The sequence below is a fragment of the Terrapene carolina genome, unplaced genomic scaffold, assembly GCF_002925995.2.
Source record: "Terrapene carolina triunguis isolate 2854851 unplaced genomic scaffold, T_m_triunguis-2.0 Scaffold88, whole genome shotgun sequence".
NCBI classification, from domain to species: domain Eukaryota; kingdom Metazoa; phylum Chordata; order Testudines; family Emydidae; genus Terrapene; species Terrapene triunguis.
In genome coordinates this window covers 35,787,144-35,810,686 of record NW_020664439.1, presented here as the reverse complement: position 1 = coordinate 35,810,686, position 23,543 = coordinate 35,787,144, and the positions used below count along the sequence as shown (strand labels likewise).

The window sequence follows — 23,543 nt, the reverse complement described above, 5'->3', positions numbered from 1 at the left end:
AATCTGCATAGATGTCTTGTTGCATGGAAGTTTGGAATGGAGGATGAAACTCACCCCAGAGCAAGTGTGTACATACTTAAGCCCTGCATAAGGGCTTCATGGGGTCTGTGTTGTCTGAGTTCATGCAGGGCTGCCTACATACCCCTATGCAGCAGGGCAAAGATCCCCATGCTGGCCTTGTATATGTGCAGAAGGCCACATTGGGAAAGGGCATCAGAGTCACATTTATACAGATCCAGCGGCCCCAGGCGCCTCATACAGATGACATGGTGGGGCTGCAGCTGCTATACAGGCTCACTGGCTGGAGGAGTAGCTGTGCAAGAACTATGTGGTAGCATTTTGCCCTGGCCCTGTTTTGTGGGGGTCGAATATTCTGTATGGGTGGAATGGATTTCTCCTTTAGTGAGAGGGCTGTGGGAAGAAGAATTCTAAGTGTTCGCAGTCTATTCCTGCAGAGAAATATTTTTTTCAACATTACTTCACCATCACCAGATTACCCCAACATTACTTCACCAGATTGTGGAATCTCCATCTCTGGAGATATTTAAGAGTAGGTTAGATAAATGTCTATCAGGGATGGTCTAGACAGTATTTGGTCCTGCCATGAGGGCAGGGGACTGGACTCGATGGCCTCTCGAGGTCCCTTCCAGTCCTAGAATTTATGAATCACACATGTATTCTAACTGCCCTGTGGCAGACTCAGATTACATGTTCATCCCTTGTGAAACAGTGTCTGTCATGCTGACTAATGTCAAAGATAATATAGAGAGTATTGTGGCATGTACCTGTGTTGTGCAGGAAGGGAGTAAGATGACCCAAGCTTGTTTAAAGTGAATCCTTTGGGTATGTCTATTAAAAATCAATTTTCTTGTATTTTTTATTTTGGTCACTTTAATCAAGAGTGGATTTGAACCTAGGCTACGGAAGTGACAGATAGTGATTACTCTACCTGTATAGCTCGGCAGAACCAGCCGTGATATGTCAGGGCTAAATAGATTGGAGGAGACCTAGTATTATCTCAGACTGCAGCTTGGGAAGCTGAGACCGAGGTTTATAAAAGGTTGAACGGGACCTGCAGGAAGATGAGGTCTTAATATTTAAATAACAGATTTGAAAGTTATTAAAATGCCAGCGTCTTAGATGAAGAATAGCTGAGTCTGAGCAAAGAAAGAAAAAGCTTGACGCATCAGAATGGAGGATTTCATCCATTGTAAATCGTGTATTTGAAAGTGCCTTATCCTTAGTTGGGAAAAAAATCCCTGTAAATATTAAATTTTCCCTTCTAGAGTTGCTGATGCTTCATGGAAAATTTTGAAAAAGACATTTTATGTAGAAACAATTCTGCTTGTGTATATTTATCTCACACCCACAAAATAGTGTGTGTGTGTGTGTGTGTGTGTGTGTGTGTGTGTGTGTGTGTGTGTGTGTGTGTACAAAATAGTGCCTGTGTGTGTATCTATGGATTATATTTTGCTAATACGTTTGCATGAAAGTATGATCTGTTTTTTGCAGAGTTCATCTCAGGCTGTTAATTCTCTGCATGGAAATTAATTATTTTTTATTTTTGACATCACATTCTGTTGTTATGGAGACAACAGTGATGTCACAGAAGATTATGAATAGGAGAGAAAGGTAGGGGGAAACAACAGGAGAATCATGGAAGGTAGGCACTGAAAACAACTGCTAGCTCATCTGAACCATCTCCCTGCCAGTGCAGGAATGTGCCTGAAGGTACAGTGTCTAGTGTTTTCTCTGGTAAGTCTTAAGCAATGAGGCTGCTTCTACTTTCCTTGGTGGCTACTCCACAGTACATCTTCCTGTCAGGAAGCTTCTCCTGATATTAGGCCCAAATTTTCTGTTTCTAAATGTAATCCCCTTAGCCCTAGTTATATCTCCTTGTACCATCCTAAATGATCCCTCTGCCATCTTGGTGTTTACCCCCGTCACATATTTGTAGGCTGTTAAAATAGTTCCTTAATCATACTTTAGCCAGGCTTTACATAAGGGGGTACAGTTTACAAAGTCCCTACTCCCATTGACTGTCAACGGGACTTTGGCTCCAAAGTCACTTAAGTGCTTTGGAAAAGTTTATTCATAAAGCTTTTTTCAAATTTCCTTATGTCCCCTGATAATTCTTGTTGCAGATGAACTGTTTATTCAAACTGGATTTTTGTTCATTGTGATATTACTTTATGCTTTTATGGCATTTTCCATCCTCAAACTTCGTTTGTTTGAAGTGTGTTGAATAAGAGAAGATTCACGATTCCTCTGTGAAGTAGTTGTGGTCACTATTCTGATCCCCCAAGGGCATTCTGGGACATAGAGTATAAGTGACTTGCCTGAGGTTATGCAGTGTGCCAAAGTTCAGAGCCAGAATTAGAACCATGATCTCCTGGCTCCCAGTCCTTCCGCTTTAATAATAATGACCGCCTTGACCCCTTTATTTTTTATTTTTTGTATAAAATATCCTTGGTGATAAATAGCAGAGAAGAATAGGGAGAATCTGACATAGCAGAATTGTTTCTAAATCAAATGCCTTTCGGAGTGTTCCATGAGTTAGACTTTAAGAAGACCTTCATTCACCGAACCTTCACAGGGAGATTTTGGAAGCCAAATATCTGAATCATGAAAAATTCGGGAGAGCTCTTTTCAACAAAATATTTGCTCTTAAACTTATTAGCTTAATCCGTTCCTTGGAAGATATTTGCTTGAAACCCGAGTAGCATTTTGAGAGCAGTGTAAGATTATGCTTCCCTTCGAGAGAGCTACCCTTATAAAAGTGTATGCTTATCTTCTTGTAGTCAGGGTGTTATGCAATTACTCAATGCAGTGGCTTTGAGCTCTGGCTTTGTACAGAGATAGCAGATTTGATTTTGGCCCTTGGTGGCTTAAAAGAAATCTGTGCTAAGGAGGAAAAATGAGAGTGGTGTTTCTTCTCTTGTGGATACACTTGATTCTTGCTATTTTAACAGCGTTTAATATAGGTCATAAATATAGCATATCCTGAGCAAATGTGATGATAGAAGAATAAGCTGCTCAAGTATGGGGAAGAAAACATGCCACCATGAGTCCCATGATAAGAATTTCATTTTGTTCAGGAGAAGGTCTTAGCCTCGTTTTCCTGCACTAACAAAACATGAGTTTAAAAATAGAGCAATGTGATGGGAGAACTTTCTCTCAGTTTCCTGTCGCAAGTCTCAGCTTTGTCATCAGCTATGATATGTTCCGGTTTAGTTTTATTAGCTAAGAAATGACCTTCAGGGCCCTCACACTTTTTAATTGTGCAGTCATTTAAGTTAACTTCTTGAAACAAAGTAGCCCATTGAGATACCTCCAATCCTGAGTGGTATGATTTAATAACAGTGTATATTGTGCATGTGAAGTGGTTACATCCATGGGATACACTGCAGAACCATGGTAGATCACAGAGCAACGTGATAAATTTCATTTAACACATTTCTTGGAACACCTCACCTGGGCTCTACCCACTAATCCACTTCTGCCAGGAGTTGGGACTACTTCTAAGACACCGAATCTCTGCTACCAACCTGACACAAAAATATTTCCTCCCCTTTCCTACCCTCCGCAACCCCACAAAAATGTGATTGCATATGAGAATTTAAAGTAGCTTGACAAACAAGATGAGCAGTATTCAGTCCTGGACCAATGATAGATTTAAAGTCCAATATCACATACCCCATCAGGACCAGAAATGGGTGTTGGGTTTTTTTAGAGGGCCAGGATTTGTAACTTTACCAATGGGATAAATATTTCTATTTTTCCCCTGGCATATCTCAGGGTAGTGAATAGCCAAACTGTCACATTATTATGTCTGCAAAAGCTCACCAAGACAATTCTCAGAGGTTTCTAAAATGTATTACTTATTTTTCTCTCTTTCTGAGAACTGTATAGTTGAAAGAACAGGAGTACTTGTGGCACCTTAGAGACTAACAAATTTATTAGAGCATAAGCTTTCATGGGCTACAGCCCACTTCTTCGGATGCATATGCAGCCGAAGAAGTGGGTTGTAGCCCACGAAAGCTTATGCTCTAATAAATTTGTTAGTCTCTAAGGTGCCACAAGTACTCCTGTTCTTTTTGCGGATACAGACTAACATGGCTGCTACTCTGAAACCTGTATAGTTGAAGATATGCTAATTAAAACATCTTAGCTTTACAAACATAGGCATCCAAAAAAAGCAATGGGAATACTTTAAAAAACTCTCAAACATTCCTGCAATAGTTTTTCTGTCAAATGTGTGGCATGTCCCAATTACACACTGATGCAGGTCTATGTGGTTTAAAATTTTCATTTGTGCTTGTCTGGGATGTCCTGCAAAATTCACTCCTGGATTCACCATTCATGAGATGCAGTCATCCCAAACCTTTGTCAATAAGGGCTGGTCTACACTAACCCCCCAATTCGAACTAAGATACGCAACTTCAGCTACGTGAATAACGTAGCTGAAGTCGACGTACCTTAGTTCGAACTTACCGCGGTCCAGACGCGGCAGGCAGGCTCCCCCGTCGACTCCGCGTACTCCTCTTGCCAAGCAGGATTACCGGAGTCGACGGCGAGCACTTCTGGGTTCAATTTATCGCGTCCAGACAAGACGTGATAAATCGAACCCAGAAGTTCGATTGCTTGCCGCCGAACCAGCGGCGAAGTATAGACGTACCCTGAGACTTTTCTTCCACATCATCATGTGTTCGGTAATTAGCACTTATGGTGCATATTGTAGTACCTTTCATTTTCAAAGCACTATTCAAACTTTCATGAATCTACCGTTTTTATATAATGTTTATTAATGATTTTTTCAATGTATATAGAAAACTGATCTGACAGGGCAAAGAGAGTGGTTTTGAACAGTCTCCCATCTGGGAAGATTATAGTTTGTTGTTCACTGGAAGCAAAAACATTGGTATTCAGTATTATTCCCTTCCTCTGAGCCATCATCCTCTTTCTTGCTTTATAGTATGGCATGGGAAGTAGCACCAAAGCCTCTTTCACTCCGTTTGTGGATACCAGAGTGTATCAGACCTCCCCTACTGATGAGGATGAAGATGATGATGAGGAATCATCTGCTACAGGTAGGAAGCAATGCAGCCAACATGGGGTATGGACTAAATGAGATCAGAATATACACCCAGAACATAACCCAAACCTTAAAACGTTCATTAACTCCTGTTGGGGTTTTTTTTTATTCCTTCCACTTTCCATCCAAAACCCAGAAATGATGAAATACCATGAGAGAGGTCTGAGGGGAAGCAGGAACTATAGGGAAAATGTGCTCACCCTCCCTGTCAGTGGGGGAGAGATTTCCAGGACCCTTTGGCAGACTCAAGTAGAGGTTCAGCTAGTTAAGAAAGTTTGGTTGCTGCTATCATTATTTATTTAATTGTACCAAGACCCCATTGTGCTAGACACTGTTCAAACACAGACCAGAAAGATAGTCCATGTCCCACTGAGCTCACAATCTAAATATAAGACAAGAAATAGCAAGTGGATACTGACAGACCGGAAGGGAGCTCAAGGAAACAATGAGACAATTTTGGTGAGCATGACACGCTTTGGTCTTAGCACACCAGCTACCTAAGCTTTTGGTGTTCATCCATCACCTAAATATTTATCTTAAATCAAAGGCCAGGTCATTTGTTGCATTTTTAATGTCTTCTCCCTAATCAGAAAATAAAATGAACATTTCCCTACTGAATCAAGCAGACTGGAAAAGTAGCCCAGTTGTGATGGAGTTGAGGAAGCTGTTACTAATATGTTTTCTTTTTAGCATTGTTTACCAGTGAACTGCTTAGACAAGAACAGGCCAAACTGAATGAGGCAAGGAAAATCTCTGTGGTAAATGTGAACCCTACCAATATCCGCCCTCACAGCGACACGCCGGAGATCCGGAAGTACAAGAAGCGCTTCAATTCGGAAATACTTTGTGCTGCTTTATGGGGTAAACTGCTAACTACCTAACACTCGTTGCAAAGTTTTCTAGAGCCTGGGGCTAAAAATGAAACGTGAATGGTTTTAAAGACTACTTCACCATGCGACCATGCCTCAGTCTGCAGCAGCCTCACGCTACACAACAGGCACTTTGAGCAATTTGTAACTGATGGAAACTTGAGGACCCAAGAGCTTGTCTGCATCGTGAGTTACTGTGCAGCAAACCAAGGTGTGAATCTACAGCACACCAGCTTGCCAGGCAGTAGCATCTCTTGTGGACACTGCTACACTGCAATGAAAGTCCCAGAGTGCAGCTTCACTACTTGAAAGCACAGTAATTTGCTATGTAGGCAAGCTGTAAGTTAAGTATCCACATCACCTGTAGCCTCTTAAATGGGCCCTTAGACACCCAAAGGTGTCCCATTGCCAGTTAAAGCCCCCAATTTCAAAGGTGGGTGTCTAACTATGCATTCAAGCTTGGAAATTGATATCTCTGTTTCAGAAACTCATTCTGACTTGTATTTGTTTCATCACTATAGTGTATTGTCCAGCAATTTATGATATAAATGCTTGCTTTTAATAGTTATGCTATTGTAGTCAGGGTACTAAGAGGCAACATGAGGTAAAATTTTCAAGATTGCCCAAGTGATTCAGCAGCCTAAGTCCAATTTTCAATAGTGAACATCAATGAGAATTAGCAGCCTAAGTGTCATGGATTTTTTCACTACTGAAAATGGGTCTTAGGCAGCTAAGTTACTTGGGCATTCTTGAAAATTTTACTCATGCTTTAGTGATAGAGCAGTGGACAGGGACCTCTCCTCCTTACTGTGCTGGGCAACGTTGGCCAAAACACTTTTCACCTCTTCGCCAATGTGTAAAATGGAGATAATAATATCTACAGAAATGGAAATGAAGTCATGGAGTGCTCCTCATGATGCTGGCCATACTTATGGTACATAGTCTGATGCTAGATTGGTACAGTTGTGATTGTTGTCCTTCCTGGGAGCCTGAAGTAACAGAGAACGAGATTTAAGGCCTGATTCAAAGTCCATGGAAATCAATTGAAAGACTTGCATTATCTTCAATAGGCTTTGGACCAAGCCCTTAAAGCAGCAGCAGTAGTGCAGTGTGGTTTAAGTCATCCCATTTGCTTGTTTAATATCTAGGTGTTAACCTACTAGTGGGTACAGAAAATGGACTGATGCTGTTGGATCGAAGTGGCCAAGGAAAGGTCTACAACCTGATCAACAGAAGGCGATTTCAACAGATGGATGTGCTAGAGGGACTTAATGTCCTTGTAACAATATCAGGTACACCTGTCACTCTGCTTCACTGTTCACAAGCCTTTCCTTTCTAATTTCCTGGGAGCAGTTCTGTCTCAGACCAAACCCAGCCCCTTAATGTCAGAAGAAGGACTGTAGGATTAGCTTTGAGTTTAATTACAAAATCAAAGAAATTAGATCTGGAAAACACCTCTTAGGGCATCTTGTTCCATCCTCAACTGCAAGAGTGCCCGGCTGCACCACTATAATCAAGGGCTTGTCACCATTTCAGTTTTCAGCCAACAACTCTGTGCTCTTGACCCTGAATCAAAGGATAATTTGGGTATTTAAATATTCAAGCCTGTTTGTACAGGCACTCCATATGCAGAACTCCCATGGAAGTAATGTGATGGTCCCACCTATAGAGAGGCTACAGAATCAGACCATTAGAATAAGCTCCCATTTGAGAAAGCTGACACTAGTATCCCCATCATCCATAGATGGGAGGGGATAGGGAATTGCAGAAACCTTTCCTGTTCACTTATTTTTCACATTTAATTCTCACTGGGTAGAGTGATAAAATTGACTCCAATGAAATAATTTGATAGCTGTAGTTTTGTTTGTGATACTGTCCCTTTCTCTCATTTATTTAATATTTTCTTCCTCCTGAGCCTACTAGCCACTGAAGTGTAGACTTTTCTTCCCCCTCACTGAAGATTTCTTTAAAAATGCTGCTTCCTGATTTACCTTCTTATATTGCTCCTATGTACTTCTGTAAAGAATATAAATTATAGGAATTGTAGTACCATAGGAAGAAAAATGTGAAGGTAGAACTCCACTAATGAGCCTCTGTGGTGAGCTTAACTAATACAGACTTGCCAAGGTGATTGGAATATTGCATATGTGTGATTTGAAATTCTCTGAGTTGGGTATTAGCCAGTTAATCTACTGGCTAATGGCTTTACTCCACTGACTTCAGTGGTAGTCATGTAATGCATCTGAACTGGGTCTTTTTTAAGGCTTACTAGTGATAACCCATGAAATATTCACATTTGAGTAACAGGATATGGGCTCATGTCCTGTTAGACTGCAGCCACTAGAGGGTGACATGATCACACTCTCCCATATCTGACAATCTGTCCAGTAGAGTGCAGTGCTACACCACATAGCCAGACACAAAAACTTAGTGTGTGGTCAAATAATAGAATTTATCTCAAATAGCAGTAGCTGGTGAGCAAGATTAAAATTACAGAGCTACTCAGAAGGGTTCATGGACCAGATGATGTCAGAAGGTGTTTAGATGTGGGAGAATGGTATGAGGAAAGCTCATGCGGTGAGGTTGGAATGTGTAGTGGATCAATGTCATGCAATGCGATGACCCTAAATGAGTTGTGATATGCAGGGATTGAACCCAGGACCTCTGGATCCAAAAGCATGAGCCTTCACTGCCAAAACTAAAACACTCTTTTGTTAGCCAAAACTCATAAACCTGTAGTGGTGGCTGGGACACATAGAGGGGGACAGAGTGTCACATTGAGTGAGTGTGAGTTACAAATTAATTGTATTTTTTCATTTTTCACTAGGAAAGAAGAACAAGCTGCGAGTTTACTACCTTTCATGGTTAAGAAATAGAATTTTACACAATGACCCTGAAGTAGAAAAGAAGCAAGGCTGGATTACTGTTGGAGACTTGGAAGGCTGCATACATTACAAAGTTGGTAAGTGGAACAGGATGTATGTACTGTATCTGGTCACCTCATGAGGATTTCACTTGAAGGATGTTTTAAGAAATTCAGTGTAGCCATTAAAACCACAAATTAAGCAACCACTACATTTGTTCTAGTACTGAAAGAGAAACAGTGAGGCACCAATAGTAGTGAACTTGAGGGACAACTCTGCTTTGATGTTTACATGATCCTAAGGGCCAGATTCCCCCTCTCACTGTTGTAAATCAGGAGTAACTCTGCTAAAGTTTATGGGGTCACACCAATGTAAAATTGGTGTCACTGAGAGAAAAATCGGACTGTCAATCATTCATCGTCCCATTAAGCATTGACCAGTTGGTCTTGAGAGGTCTTCACTCAGTTTTCCTTATTTCTGAACAATTCACAATTTTGAAGAGACTTTTCTTTTATCACAGTTTCACCCAGGCAGTAGCAATCAGGAAGAGACTATTTCTTTGGTTATATGCATTGAAGAAAACCACTAAACTGAATGACAAGCATTTATGTGGTACTGCTCAGATTATCACCTATCAGCCGTGATCGTATTCTTGTGCTCTCCTGATAGGAATATAGGATTTTCCACACCAGAACAAACTAATGGATCATCTAGTCTAGAATCCTTTCTTTGTCAGTGGCCAGTGCTAGGTGCTTCACAGGCTGATATAAAAGCCCACAAAACTGTGCAATGTTTTCTACTATAGGCAAGAAAATTTCTTCCCAAACTCAGTTAGCAAATCAGTTGGTGATCTGTTTATTCCATGAGGCATGAATATTGATATCCCTGGAAATTTGATCCTAACTATAACTGCTGGTGGTAATTCATATAAATGGACTAATCATCTTTAAGTTGTGCTCTTTCTTTCACAGCTCATAGTCCGCTATGGAGGAAGGTTTAGTCTGATGGAAGAGTTTTTGAAGGAAATTTCTTTAAAATTAGTTATTAAATATTCCCCTTTATTAAATATGTTTAAATCACATATAACATTAATTGCTGAAGAAAGATAATCAAACATCTCATTTTTTCCCTTTGATTCTGCAGTCTTAGATCTGATCTAATCAAAAAGGAAGAGGATTTTCCCCCTCTTGTTTCTAGGTGGTTTGACCCCAAAAAATTCCATTGCAGTATTTTGTACTTTGATAGTATTTTGAACAGAGGTACAGGAATGAGGCAACAAAAAATCAGTATGCCACAATCAGGGCCGGCTCCAGGCACCAGCTTAACAAGCAGGTGCTTGGGGCAGCCAAGGGAGAGGGATGGCACGTGTGGCAATTCGGGGGCGGCAGGTCCCTCACTTCCTCTAGGAGCAAAGGACCTGCTGCCGAACTGCCGCCGCCGATCGCGGCTTTTTTTTTTTTTCCCCCAATTTTTTGCTTGGGGCGGCAGAAATGCTGGAGCCGGCCCTGGCCACAATCCTAGTTAAACTTTACATCCATCGCTATGTATTAAATAAAAACATTACCAATGGAAAGATAGTGAGACGCTCTTCCTTGAGATATATTGTGCAGACTTGTTTGAGTAAAATGGATGTTTTAAAAATTAGTTTTATTTCAATTTTAGTGAAATATGAAAGAATCAAGTTCTTGGTGATTGCCTTAAAGAATGCTGTAGAGATATATGCTTGGGCTCCTAAACCATATCACAAGTTTATGGCATTTAAGGTATGTTTATGTTATTACAAAAATACAATCCATCCTCATAAGTACATGGGAATTTCTTTATTATACAGATTATGAAAGTGTATCATTTCCTTGGTTATCCTCCCCTTATCAGGCCAGACAAGGAATCAAACACAGGTCTCTTGTGTGATGCATAGAACTGATCTGGCAGAGTTAGCAGACAGACTTTTCAATGGCATGTCTCTATCATACTTCAGGCAGGCACACAGAAAGATTCTTCAAGAATCAAGAATTTATTGTACTTAATACTATCTTTGAGATTATTGGATGCAAGGTGCTATAATAGTGCTAGGTATTGTTGATAATTATTTATTAGTATTATTTGCTCTGAATATATATTCTTCTGCAATTGAAAGTTTTTGGCCAATGCTGCATTGTTGTTTTTTTCATATGGACTAAATAAATTATTTTATCTCAAACTAATTTACATTTTAGAAGTTTGTTTTGCATCTTCCCCCCCCCCCATGTTAATTTTTATGTTAAGGTATGAAGTCTAATAATCTGAGGCCGCTTTCTCTTTTATTCCTTCCTATCTCCCCCCAGGATTTTTCACTGGTTTCCTGATTGTACATAAAATTGTACCTAAACTATCTGTGCTCTGAGTACTTTATACTCAGCACTTTATAGCACTTTCCATCCACAGATCTTTGCAGAGGGCTAACTGACAGGGGCAGTGGATTCAGAGACTATTTCATGCTGAGTAATCACTGCATCCCTCTAGCAAATATGACTTTTTCAGGGAGGGTGAGTGTGATCTGATACTGAATAAAGTGAAGTGGACTTCATATGAGGAATTAAGCAGAGTTAGGGCAGTCTTCACTAGAAGCACTACATTGGCACAGCTGTGCTGTTGTAGCACATCTGGTGAAGATGCTCTATGCCGATGGGCGAAAGCTCTCCTGTCAGCATAATAAACCACAAGAGGCAGTAGCTATGTCGGCAGGAGAAGTTCTCCCGCTGACAGCGCTGTCCACACTGGCGCGTAGGTTGGTGTAACTGACATTGCTCATGGGGTGGCTGAGCGACGTAAGTTATACCAAAGTAAGTGGTAGAGTAGACCCAGCCTTAGAAGGCAAGTTTTGAAGCTGTAGTTCAATTCTTCTGTGGCTGCTATTCGAATCTATTGACTAAATAGGCATCAGTGCCTTTCCACACCTGTTCAAGGATTCACAGGGACTGGAATTATGCAAATGCAGAGTGGCCCTCCCTTGCCTTGCCCTGCCCCACCCCACTCCGAATAGTTCATTCCTGTTCAGAGTCAGCATGAAAACCACTCAGACAGGATACAAATGGTCTCCCGCCCTTGGTTCCTTTGCCCACACACCAGCACAGGCCTTACATGGCACAGAGCACCTACTGTGGGTTGGAAGGGGGAATTCCTCCATATGTGTTGGCTGAAATACTCTCTCAAATAAAAATGATATTCCTCCATGATCCTGTTTAAAGGCCCAAGTTTTGGGGCTGTGTAGAGGCACCTGCGAAAAAAGAACTGTGTTCAGAATGGGGAGCACGGGGTGGAATTTGTCCAACCCACAGAAGATACCGTGCAGGAGAGGAGCTTGTGAGTCACATTTTTTTAATGCGTACACCATCTGACCCTGCAGTAGCCCTGCACACACCGCCTCTCTGCAAATTATTTGTGCATGCAGCAGAGGAGTGTGGACTGGCTACTTCAAAGCCTATAAATACTGGCAGAGATTCGTGTTTTGTTTGTAGCGGTGAGGGTGTTTGCAGGTTGTGACCCTAAACTTCAAGTATCTCTGTAAGGAAAAGACAAAGGGAATTGAAGTGATTATTCTGAAGGGGTGATGGTGGAGCTTGATGTGGACACAGCAGCAAAATAAGGACAGATACATGCATGGAATTAAGCAGCAGGCTGCAACTTTTATTAAACTTTAACACGGGGGAGGGGCATTACCCACCCATCACCCATACCCGGTATTTACTTGGTTCCAGTGCATGAGGTTAACAGCTTACCATATAACACATAACGTGGGGTAGGATCTCCTCAGCCAATTGCCCCAGGACTCAGCTCTCTGAGTCCTAGAACTCTCCCCCCAGCAAGCGGAACAGAGGGTGCAGCTGGGTTGGGATCTCAGCCAGCGAGGGCCATAAGGTCTGACCTCCTCATGCAAAGGCCACAGGGTCTCACCCTATCACATGAGCCCAAGACCCAACCCCAAAAGCCCGGGTTTTTTACCTCTGGGAACTGTTCATTTTAGTCTCTTAACCGCACTGGAAACCGGCCACAAGTCGCAATGAGTAAACAACTCCACCCAGTACCTCAGTTATGTACCATGCGTGTTCATACTCAATCCACTGTGGCTCAAAGGTGCTGTGAGGAAGGCAAAAACTCCCTGGTACTTTGCCAATAGGCCTAGGGGAGAAAAAATTCCTTCCTGACCCACCTAAACAGGCGATCGGCAAGACCCACAGCATCTGTCAGGCTGGGTTCCTATTCTTAGTTCGGATGGGTAGGGTGAGCTGCAGGAACAGAGATGAAAGAGATTCCACATGGCCCCCGTGCCAAGCTAAATTCTGGGAGCTGGGGAATGCTGTCCAATCAGCACCCCACTCCCCCAGCTGGCCAATGGGTGCCAAAGACTCCCAAAGGGAGGAGCTACCTATTGTCCTTTGGCGAGTATCTCCCTCCCTTGCTATTTGAACTGTCTCCCTTTCACAGCTGGCCCCATCAAGTTCCCCCACCCTTTGGTGTGGGTGTGTGGCATACACCAGTATCTTTACAGGCTGTCTTTCGAGCTTTCATTCCAGCTGTTAGATCCATATTTTCCAGTGATTGCTATCCCTGCATGGTGAAATGCAGCGTGTATGTAACATGTCAGACAGCCTGATATAACAGGAAAGACAAACATTACAGCAGCACTTTGAAGCTTCTTGTAAGATATAGCAATACAAAAAGAGCCAGACTAGTGAATCTACGTAGACAAACAGAGTGACCAAGTAATACCCTATGGGGCATCTGAGATGCAATAGGAATATCAATGACACATTTAATAAGAGACAAATGTGGTTTCATAACTGTAATGTGCTGCCAATAGTGGGCTTTGTTTGCACATCAGGAAACTGACTGAATGGATTTTAAAAGTCTTTTGCAGATCTCCAGCACAAACCGTTGCTTGTGGACCTCACAGTAGAAGAGGGTCAAAGATTGAAGGTTATCTTTGGATCGCACACTGGATTCCATGTGATTGATGTAGATTCGGGGAACTCTTATGATATCTATATACCATCTCACGTGAGTACACGGAGGAGCTGTGTTACTGTATGACTAGCATGATGAATAAAGTACATCCCAAACAAGGATTGGAAGAGGGTTCGGCTGTTGGAAATCGTGGCTAATTACATGGCATCTTGCTGTGAGTACTAAAATCACTGGTAATGGCCTCTCTGACAAGCAGATGCGAGACGGTGAGAGGTACCGTACCCCTAGTTAATAAAGATCTAATTCTACAGTCTTTACTTACATGGGGGCAAATTCAGCCCCATGCCAAGCCTGCATAGTCAGGCTTAGTGCTGGCAAGTCCATGGAAGGAGGAATCCTCCCACGTACACCACAGACTAATAGTGGAGGCATTCCATAGCTTCTGTTTCCTTGCCGGGGGGATGGTTAATAGGGAACCAGGTTCTGTCCCAAAAAACAAAATGGGCACCCCAAGTAACTGGGCCTCATAGTGCAGATCCCTTGAGGGGAGTCCCAGATCCTGCCCTCCACCCCACTCCCTTGTGAAGTACAGTTTTCCTGAGTAAGGGCTGCAGGACTGGGCTGCAGGATCTTTACTGAGTAAGCTGTGTTCAGAACTCTGTGTGTGGTTAATAGACAAAAATGGAGAGTTGAGTGAGACAAGACAATATGAGGTAAACGTGGCCTTTTCTGTACAGTCCTGGAAGCCGATTTTGCTGAACTATGGTAAGAATCTCTCATCACATGGTTTCAGCTAAATTGGTTTAAGCACATTTTGTGAATAAGGCCAAAGCAGGACTGAACTGAGTTTACAAAACATACTTGGGTTAGGTTTAACTTGGGTTACGCTGGGGTTAGCTCTATTCATTGTACGCCCACACCTTGAATACTGCGTACAGTTCTCATTGGCCCATCTTGTAAAAGATATACTGTATTAGAATTGGAAAAAGTACAGAGAAAGGCAACAAAAATGCTTTGGGGTACGGAACAGCTTTCATATGAGGAGAGATTAAAAAGACTGGGTCTGTTCATCTTAGAAAAGGAATGACTAAGGGGGGATATGATAGAAGTCTATAAAGTCATGAATGGTGTGGAGAAAGTGAATAAGGAAGTGTAATTTACTCCTTTGCATAACACAAGAACCAGGGGTCCAATGAAATTAATAGACAGCAGATTTAAAACAAACATAAGGAAGTACTTCTTCACACAACGCATAGTCAACCTGTGGAACTCACTGCCAGGGGATGTTGTGAAGGCCAAAAATATAAGTGGGTTCAAAAAAGAATTGGATAAGTTTGTGGAGGATAGGTCCCTCAATGGCTATTAGCTGAGATGGTCAGGGACGCAACCCTATTCTGTGAGTGTCCCTAAACCTCTGACTGCCAGAAGCTGAGATTGGTCGACAAGGGATGGATCACTCAATAATTGCCCGGTTCTGTTCATTCCTTCTGAAGCATCTGGCACTGCCCACTGTCGGAAGACAGGATAATAGGCTAGATGCACCATTGGTCTGACCTAGTATGGCCATTCTTATGTTTTTATGTTCTTGTATATAGTGTTTGAACAAACCATTGGAGAAACTGGGTCCGCTGGAACTATGTTTTAAATCAACATATGAATTCCCTTTCTGATCAGACTAGTGGCTCATCTAGGACAGTATCCATTGTCTGATAGTGCTGCCAGTGCCTGATACTTGACAGGAAGGGGGAGGAAATGCAGCCAAGTTAGCATGTTGCCTTAGCTACTGAAGATCAGAAATGTAAGAAAAGTAGCTGCATCCTAGTTTCTATCCTTCCTCCAAACACTGTTTATTCAAGAAAGGAGAATAATTCCTCCCCAGTTCTGTACCCAGTATTCTTAATTTCTGTTTCACTATAATTTGAACACAAGAGGTATTTAGTGATCAATAGCAGTTGATATATGGTACTGTCAAATGTCCGACATCGTTTTCTGGGGGTGTAAATGTTGCAATCTCCTTATAATGGCTGAGGCTGTTTATCTTTGACACTTCAGACAGTTTGATGGTGGGGTAAACATGACAAATTACTCTCTTTCGAGTCGATCCTTTAAATGCCCAGGCATAGCTGTTTAACAGGGTGGGATTTTCTTAGCCTTTTTTCCCCCTCTTTGATTTAATTCTGATTTGGGGGGTTATTTTAATCACAGATTCAGGGCAATATCACTCCTCACGCCATTGTCATCCTGCCGAAAACGGATGGGATGGAGATGCTCGTGTGCTATGAGGATGAAGGGGTGTATGTGAACACCTATGGACGGATCACTAAAGACGTGGTGCTGCAGTGGGGAGAAATGCCTACTTCTGTGGGTAGGTTAGCCCTTCCTCTTCTCCGTCGTCATTTACAAATGTCAAATAAGATGAGAAATAAAGGAAACTAAGATGGGGTCATTTGGGCACTTGCCAATCAAAGCAGACCGCTCTTACTCGATCATGGACCTAGTTGTTGTCCATTCATAGATTGGGCCTTGAGGACTCCCTATTTAAAGTCACTAGACTGGGGAGACAATGTGCTCCAGTGGAGAGGGCACCGGATGGGGAGTCAGGAGAACCTGAATTCTAAACTCCTGGCTCTACCATTGGCCTGCTGTGTGACCTTGGGCAAGTCTCTTCTCCTCTCAGTTCCTCTGTTTCCCCCATCTGTAAAATGGGGATAAGGATACTTTCCTCTTGTTAAAATGCTTTGAGCTCTATGGAGGAAAAAGCACTATATAAGAACCATTATTATTATTATTTATTATTTGAGTGCTTTCTCTTGATGTGGCTGGCTTCTGCTACCTCTGGCAAACGGAGAGCTACTTGATTCCTCTAGACAGTCTTTGAATACTGATTGTTGAGAGCGGCTTTGCCCATTTTGTTATTAATAGCCTGCCAAATGTTTTTAATGCTCTTTTGGAAATTCCTTTTGACAGCCTACATTCATTCCAATCAAATAATGGGCTGGGGAGAAAAAGCTATTGAGATCCGTTCAGTGGAGACAGGACATTTGGATGGAGTATTTATGCACAAGCGAGCTCAAAGGTTAAAATTTCTATGTGAAAGAAATGATAAGGTAAGTCTGCCTCAGTGTGCATCAGTGCTTTACATCTTTAAGATACAACCAGCTACCTTGAGGTTTCAGATCTAGTTTGTCTTGAGGTTAATAAGTAATCAATCTGATGGTCTGCTTAATGCACACAACACACAAGCAAACCACTCCAAGTAATTCTCTTAAGTGGAGACAACCAGTAATGGGGAGAGGCCCTATATTGATTCAGCCTGAATTTCTCCTAAGTGGTGATGACAAAGCTACTTGAGGAGTCTGCTCAAAACCTAATGGGACCATTTGCCTATCTTTGATCAGCTGAAGCGGATCAGTTGTGTTTCCATTTACAGATTCTATTATAATGATTTTCTGCATAACCATTCCCCCATCCAGCAGAGTGAAAATGCTGCTGAAATAATACTCCAGTTCAAGCTGCCTCACCTAAACAATAGCCTGTACTCTAAAATATTGCATGGCCACAAATCAGTTCCATGAAATAAATCCATTTAGAATTTTGTCAGGTCAGTTACACACACACACACACACACACACACACACACACTACATTAAAAGAACATTATTAATGTTGCAAAGTCAAGTACTTAGAAATTAAGAAATGCCAGAATGAAGGTTGCCTATGCAATCTTCATTTGATCCCCTTGTGCATACGCATTATGATACAATCTTAATAATGTTCTTTGAATGTAGGTTTTTGTGTGTAAATTCCTAGGTTTTTCAAAAAGCAAATTGATGAAGCAAAAATTCCATCATGTGACATCATATTGATACCCACTCATCAGCAGAGTTGGACTGTTTAGATCCACTGCACAGATCTCTGCCTCTTGGGCCAACAGAATAACTGGTAGCAGTAACAGGATGTCATCCTCTGTGTGGACCAGCACAAGGGAGGGATGAGAGACCATATTTGCCAAAGGGTTTCACAGATGTATGCTAGCAGCAGAGGAATGTGAGACTCAGGAATCAGGAGTTACATGCCAGGCTTTGGAGGGGAGTGCTGTCTAGTGGACACAGACTCTTCTACACATTTTCCCCAGACTTGATGACTTCTGCCCCATCCTCTCCAACATGTCCCTGTCCCAATCCTGTCTGCTCATCCCTGGCTACTTTTCCTAAGCCCAGACTCCTTTCCCAGCCAGTCAGTTACTCTTTCTTCCCCCGACCCCTTCAGTTCCAATCTCACCAGACTCTTTGTCCCATTCTGCTCCTTTTCTTCCCCACTGCCCTGGCTTTTGTCCTCTTATGCATTTGCATCAGGCAGCTTCCCCTTCCACATTGCCTGGGTGCGAAAAGTGGGGTCACGGAGAGTACCAGAGAGAGAGAGGCTCCCTGTTCTCAGGTCCAGTGCCTCGCCCCATTCCAGCCCAGAGCCCCATTCCAGCTGGAAGCAGCCATTACAGGGAACATCCAGCTTTGCCTCTGCAGCCCTGGACTGGAGGGAGCATGCTGAGTTGCTTTGTGGGGATGACACATACGTAATGCACTCACACGTAGGAGCTGTGAAGAGATAGAGGATGCACAGTCTAGTTACACATGGGATCTGTGAGGGGATGGGGCATGCTCAGTGAAGACAGAATTTTTAGAGATTTTTAGCTGCTAAAATCAAAAGTCTCTGCTGAGCATGTGCAAACTGCGATTTTTACAAAGATGGCAACAGGCACGTCCCTATTGTAAAGCCACCCCACTGCCAAATTTCAAATCCCGGATACGAAGCATGGGGGTGCTAGAGCTGTTCAAAGAAAAGGTCACCAGCTTTTTTTTTTTTTTTTAACATAGCAAAAGAACAGAATTTTCCCTAATTTCATTCTCAGAAACAGCTGAACAATTTGGCTGAATTTCTCCAAAAGGTTGACCTGAGGCAGACAACCAGCATGAAAAATGTCAGGTCAAACAGCCTGGCAAAGTGGTAAACAATTGAAAACAAGGTCTTAAAATGGGAAGCCCTGCCAATAATAAACTTGGCATTATGGAGCAATCCAACCCAAGCTCTCCTCTCTGGTACTGATAGCAAGTCAGGAAAGCCCCATACTTTTATTGACACCTACGTTAATGATGATCTGGCTTGGTGGGTCATTCTCCAGTGGGTCTGATTTTGCTCAGAATACAGCCAATACAGGGACAACCCGCCTGCTCAACTTTCCTTAGATGGTAGCACCAGTTCTCTCAGTTGACGTCCTAAGTGTTAGATTTCAATTTCCTTGTACTAGTCTTGGAGAGTGTCCCTTTGCATATAGAAAATGTGGGAATGAAGAGTGTTGTCTTCTGCAGTGACTGACTTAGAGAAGTTGTGTTACATGATGGACTGAGGACCCCCTCCAGAAGAAAATTCTGCCAGGTTGTCATTCATAAACTCTTATGTCATCTCGAGATACTAGCAAGGTGTAAGGTTCAAACTTAGTACTGTTTTTGGCATCCATCAACTCTTTTGCCCCCAGTAATGGCTTGCCTGGAGTAGTGCCTGCTTGTGAACCTTTCCAGCATCCTCCTACAGCTGCAGGTCTCTGTGGACAGTGGGGAGGAAAGTCTCTATCCCCCTGCGTTTGCTGGATGCTTCTGTAACCTTCACCCCTTGGGTGGGGATTGGAAGACTGGAGGGACTTGGACCCACAATTTCCTTCAAGTAAACAGTAGATTCCACTTATTACTGGGTGTTCCCCAGTCAACTCAAAAGTCTTTTCTGGTCAGGGACACATTGCTTCTGCCTCAGTGGCTGTCCCAGCTGTCTGGCTTGTAGTGAAGCTCCCCTTGTGCAGAGAGGCAGAGCTGCATCCTGCTCCCTCACCAGTCATTCCTGAACTAAGCCAGGTTCTCTCCTTCTCTTCTCCCTCCAGGCCTGGCGATAGCTGCAGGTATTGCAGGGTGGGGCTAACTGGGTTCTCATTTATCCCTTCTCTGCTGGTGTGGTGTTTCTCTGCCCCATCACAGCCTCCTTGTACTGCAGTCACACTACCTGATAAACAGGATTAAAGTAGAACTTCACTGGAAACCAGGTGCCCTGTCTCCATTCAGCTCTCCTGAGAAAATAAAGAAAAAAAATGAAGAGGGGAAACTGGTTGGCTCAAGGTATTGGTAATGGGATAAGGAACCTTCCATCTCTAGGTTGCTTGTTTGACTCTAGCTTGGGTCGTTAGTGACTAAAAGACATTTGGTGGCTGTTAAATCTAAAAAGCTGAAAAAACATGCAGTTAACTACTTGTTTGGTGTTGTTTTTTTTTTTTTTTGTTTTGTCTTTTTCCTTCCCATACAGGTATTTTTTGCATCAGTGAGATCTGGAGGAAGTAGCCAAGTTTTTTTCATGACCCTCAACAGAAATTCCATGATGAACTGGTAATAGAAGAACGCTTGACACTTACCTTCATGGCATTATTTCTAATTTAAAGGACATTAAACATGTGGACTAACACTCTAGAGGCAGATACGGAAAGCCTTGTGGAATACACCACTCCCCTACACACACTCTCACAATACTGTACACCCTTCATTGTTGCAGTCTGGTAATGGAGAGAGAGGATTCGCTGGAGATCACTAAGAATGCAACACAGTGTTTGGGGCAGAAAGAGACGTATGCACTTCAAAAGTAGGGAAAGAAACCTCTGATGGTCTCCTGATTAAGCTGTGTTATAGTGGGTTATGAATTTTTTTATTTTACTTTTTCTTTGTCCCCTACTTTGTAAGAATGGGGAAGAGAATAGTGTCAAAAAGTATGTTTTTAATTCTGTCTGCCTGCTAGCATCAAATATGTAGTTTGCTGTAAAGTTACTAATTCAAACTGATGAAAGACAGCACAATAAATGTACCTTTTATCTTTGCAATGAAGGCCATAACCCATATAGCTAAGTAATTTGGGGAAATCTTTTGCCTTCACCAACATTTACATGTTGCTTTTGGCAGCAACAGCTTAATGGATTTTTAAAGAAGAGAAAAATAATAGTTTTTCCCCTCTTTTGGGAAATGGATTTTAAATGGCTAAACTACTAGCCTTAGACTAATAAAATCAACAACCATTTTTGTCAGTCTGTCAGTCCATATTTCTATATGGATCTTCACATAATGGTGTGTGTTGATAGAGAAAGTAGTGTAGTTCGTTGTTACTCCTGAAAAGGGTGTATTAGCATTTCTTTCCCCATGCTACATTATGCAAGAGGTCAGGGCAAAAGAATGGGATGGAACAAAGGCTGAGAGAAACACAAAGTCATTCAGGTGACAAATCTACTTGGAGGGGTGCATGGATCCACTTGGATGACAGGGTTGTTAACTTAGGATCCAGTCATACTGAGAACTAATTGGGTGTGCTTAGCTGAATGATTGGGCCCCACTTAACAGTGATGCTGTGCATTCAGAACTGCCATGGAAGTCAGTGATAGCTAAGGGTGCCCAGCACCGATAAGGATTGTGGCCCCAGTGATAACATGGCTTCTGTTGACTTTGTCTCTTCTCCAGATATGAAGATTGGGACGGGCAAGTTAGAAGGTTCTGAGAGGCCAGTGTCCTCTCAGTGTAGGGGGGAGAGGGGATTAGCCAAAAGGTGCATTGCACGGCTGAATTGTAAAGAATTTTTAAAAATAAGGTTTCTTGAGTGAAGATTCTGAAGCTATAATCACTTTCTGCCCCTCCTCCACTCCCCACGAATTATCCAACATACAGCGAACGACAACATCTGTGCAGAAATATGTATGTATTTAGTTCAGGTTGAATTGTGTCCTTATAAACTCTGCTCAACTGATTTAAATTTTAAGTGAGTATCTGGGATTTTTTTTCTCAATAGCTACAAGCATGGCTGCCTGTGGTATTAGGGTGTTGCATAACGAGATCTGTGTTGCTGTTTTTAACCTACCTCGTTTTGTTCGTTTTTGTTTTGTTTTTCATTTTGCTGTTCATTGCAGCACTGTTACCTCCGGGAACATGTAGAGAGCTCAACTGGCAATCTCTGATATTATATGTAATAATAATGACGCTATTAAAAAAACCAAATCAACAGTCGTTGGTCAAATCTGAATCCTTCACTGATTAAAAAAGAATCTCACACTCTCAATCCCCCTGGCCCTGTAATGGACTGCACCATCCATTATTGTGCTGGTTGGCACTCGTTTTGTTCAGAGTCATTTAAAATCGGTGGCTGGCCATACCATCAGTGAGAGCACAATAAAAATCAGACATCCGGGGCAAACGTATAGCAAGTTGGTGAAAATATGCTACTTCTGGCCTGTGGTTCTTAAAGTTTCATCATGGCGGCTCCGTAGGTTAGAGGCAGTTAAGTAAGGGAATCCAGGCAGCTTTACAGCTTCATTTCTGAGCCTGTGCCATTAAGGCACCAGGGTGCTGGTCTCAGTCAGAAAATAAAATAAATAAGTAATAAAATCCTAGTCAGATAACTTGATCTTTAGCACAGTTCAAAGCACTATTCACGGCTGTTGGTTTGATGGACTCTCTCTTCCAGAGGAAGGACCTGTGCAGGGCCAGTTGCTTCGGTGACTCAGACTGTCTGGCTGTGTATACGGTAGCCTGTTCATCTGAAATTTCCCACCGTTGCTAGCATCATTGGAGCTCCACCTATGGCAAGAATGGCAAGAGCCCTAATGCAGACAAGTTTCCAGGCAGCCACTGGCATGTTAGCCACTGCATTGTCATTTAGCCCTGGTCAGAGCACGTCTACACAACCTTGTGGGCATGATGCCAGTGGCTGCCAGCATTTTGTCTGAATTAGCCCTAACGCCGTTGAAGCTGCAAGTGGTGGGAAATTCAAAAAATGGTAAATGCCAGCAAAGCTTGTAGTGCACATTCCAGCAGGGACCTTGAAATCAGCAGCAGTACTTCATTGAGCACCCTGGAAACCACAGCAGAGCACTTACGAGTGCTCCTAAGTAACAAGCCTAGGCTTGCACATTCCTGTAGGGGTCTCCAAATCAACAGTAGAGAGACTTCAGGCTGTCAGCCACAGCAAAGCACTGTGGGTACTTTGAAAAGTGTCCTTAATTAAAGAGCAGGTATATAACTTGGGCTAGCTATAATTTCAACCTAGCGCTGCCACTGAGTGATCAGAAAAGGGCCTCCACTTTCAGTTCACATCTCCCACTACCACACGTACACACCCTTGTGCTTTGTATTGCAACGGATGTTTTATTTAGCAATAACTTTTCTGATTAAATTGAGCAACTGCTGTAGTTGTTAGATACTGGAATTAAAACGGAATCAGAGTAAGTCTCTTCAGTGACAGTGATTGCCACCAGCTCTTTATATTTTCATTGTGGCTACCTTAAACCAGAAGCTTCTTATTAATTTATGTTGCAGACTGATGACTTTTTTTCCCCTAAAGTGTCATGTTCAGAATACACAGCTTTAAATGATTTTTTTTTTATTGTGGGTTTTTTGGGAACAGTTACGAAATAAAAGGGAATCATTGTGTTTAAACATAAGGTGGTTTGTGAATGTATTTTTTAAAAACCATACAGTCATTGAAACAAAATCATAAGAAACGATATTGATGCATTCTTGTTTACAGAGGATGTATGTGAACATAACATAGATCAAAAACATTTCTGGTGCCAACTACAATAAAACACAAAACTTCAAACATCAAGCCATGCCTTTTATATTTTTGTATTAACCCTCTCCCCTGGGGTAATAACCATTAGCAAGTCACAGAGGCAAAATAAACCACACTCCTTCAAAGGCA

At 42.2% G+C, this 23,543-nt stretch overlaps 1 protein-coding gene across 6 annotated transcripts in view; it reads left to right on the top strand.

Moving 5' to 3' along the window:
• TNIK (TRAF2 and NCK interacting kinase) overlaps positions 1-23,283 on the top strand; it is a 141,986-nt gene extending 118,703 nt beyond the window's left edge. For all 6 annotated transcript variants that reach the window (XM_026650043.1, XM_026650041.1, XM_026650042.1 and 3 more), the window contains 9 exons: positions 4,976-5,090; positions 5,786-5,956; positions 7,113-7,256; positions 8,792-8,926; positions 10,491-10,591; positions 13,716-13,865; positions 15,978-16,137; positions 16,740-16,879; positions 20,118-23,283. In XM_026650043.1, the coding sequence (XP_026505828.1) occupies positions 4,976-5,090; positions 5,786-5,956; positions 7,113-7,256; positions 8,792-8,926; positions 10,491-10,591; positions 13,716-13,865; positions 15,978-16,137; positions 16,740-16,879; positions 20,118-20,201 (1,200 nt within the window). In that variant the 3' untranslated portion in view covers positions 20,202-23,283. The remainder of the gene's footprint in view (positions 1-4,975; positions 5,091-5,785; positions 5,957-7,112; positions 7,257-8,791; positions 8,927-10,490; positions 10,592-13,715; positions 13,866-15,977; positions 16,138-16,739; positions 16,880-20,117) is intronic.
• The last annotated feature ends 260 nt before the right edge of the window (positions 23,284-23,543 follow it).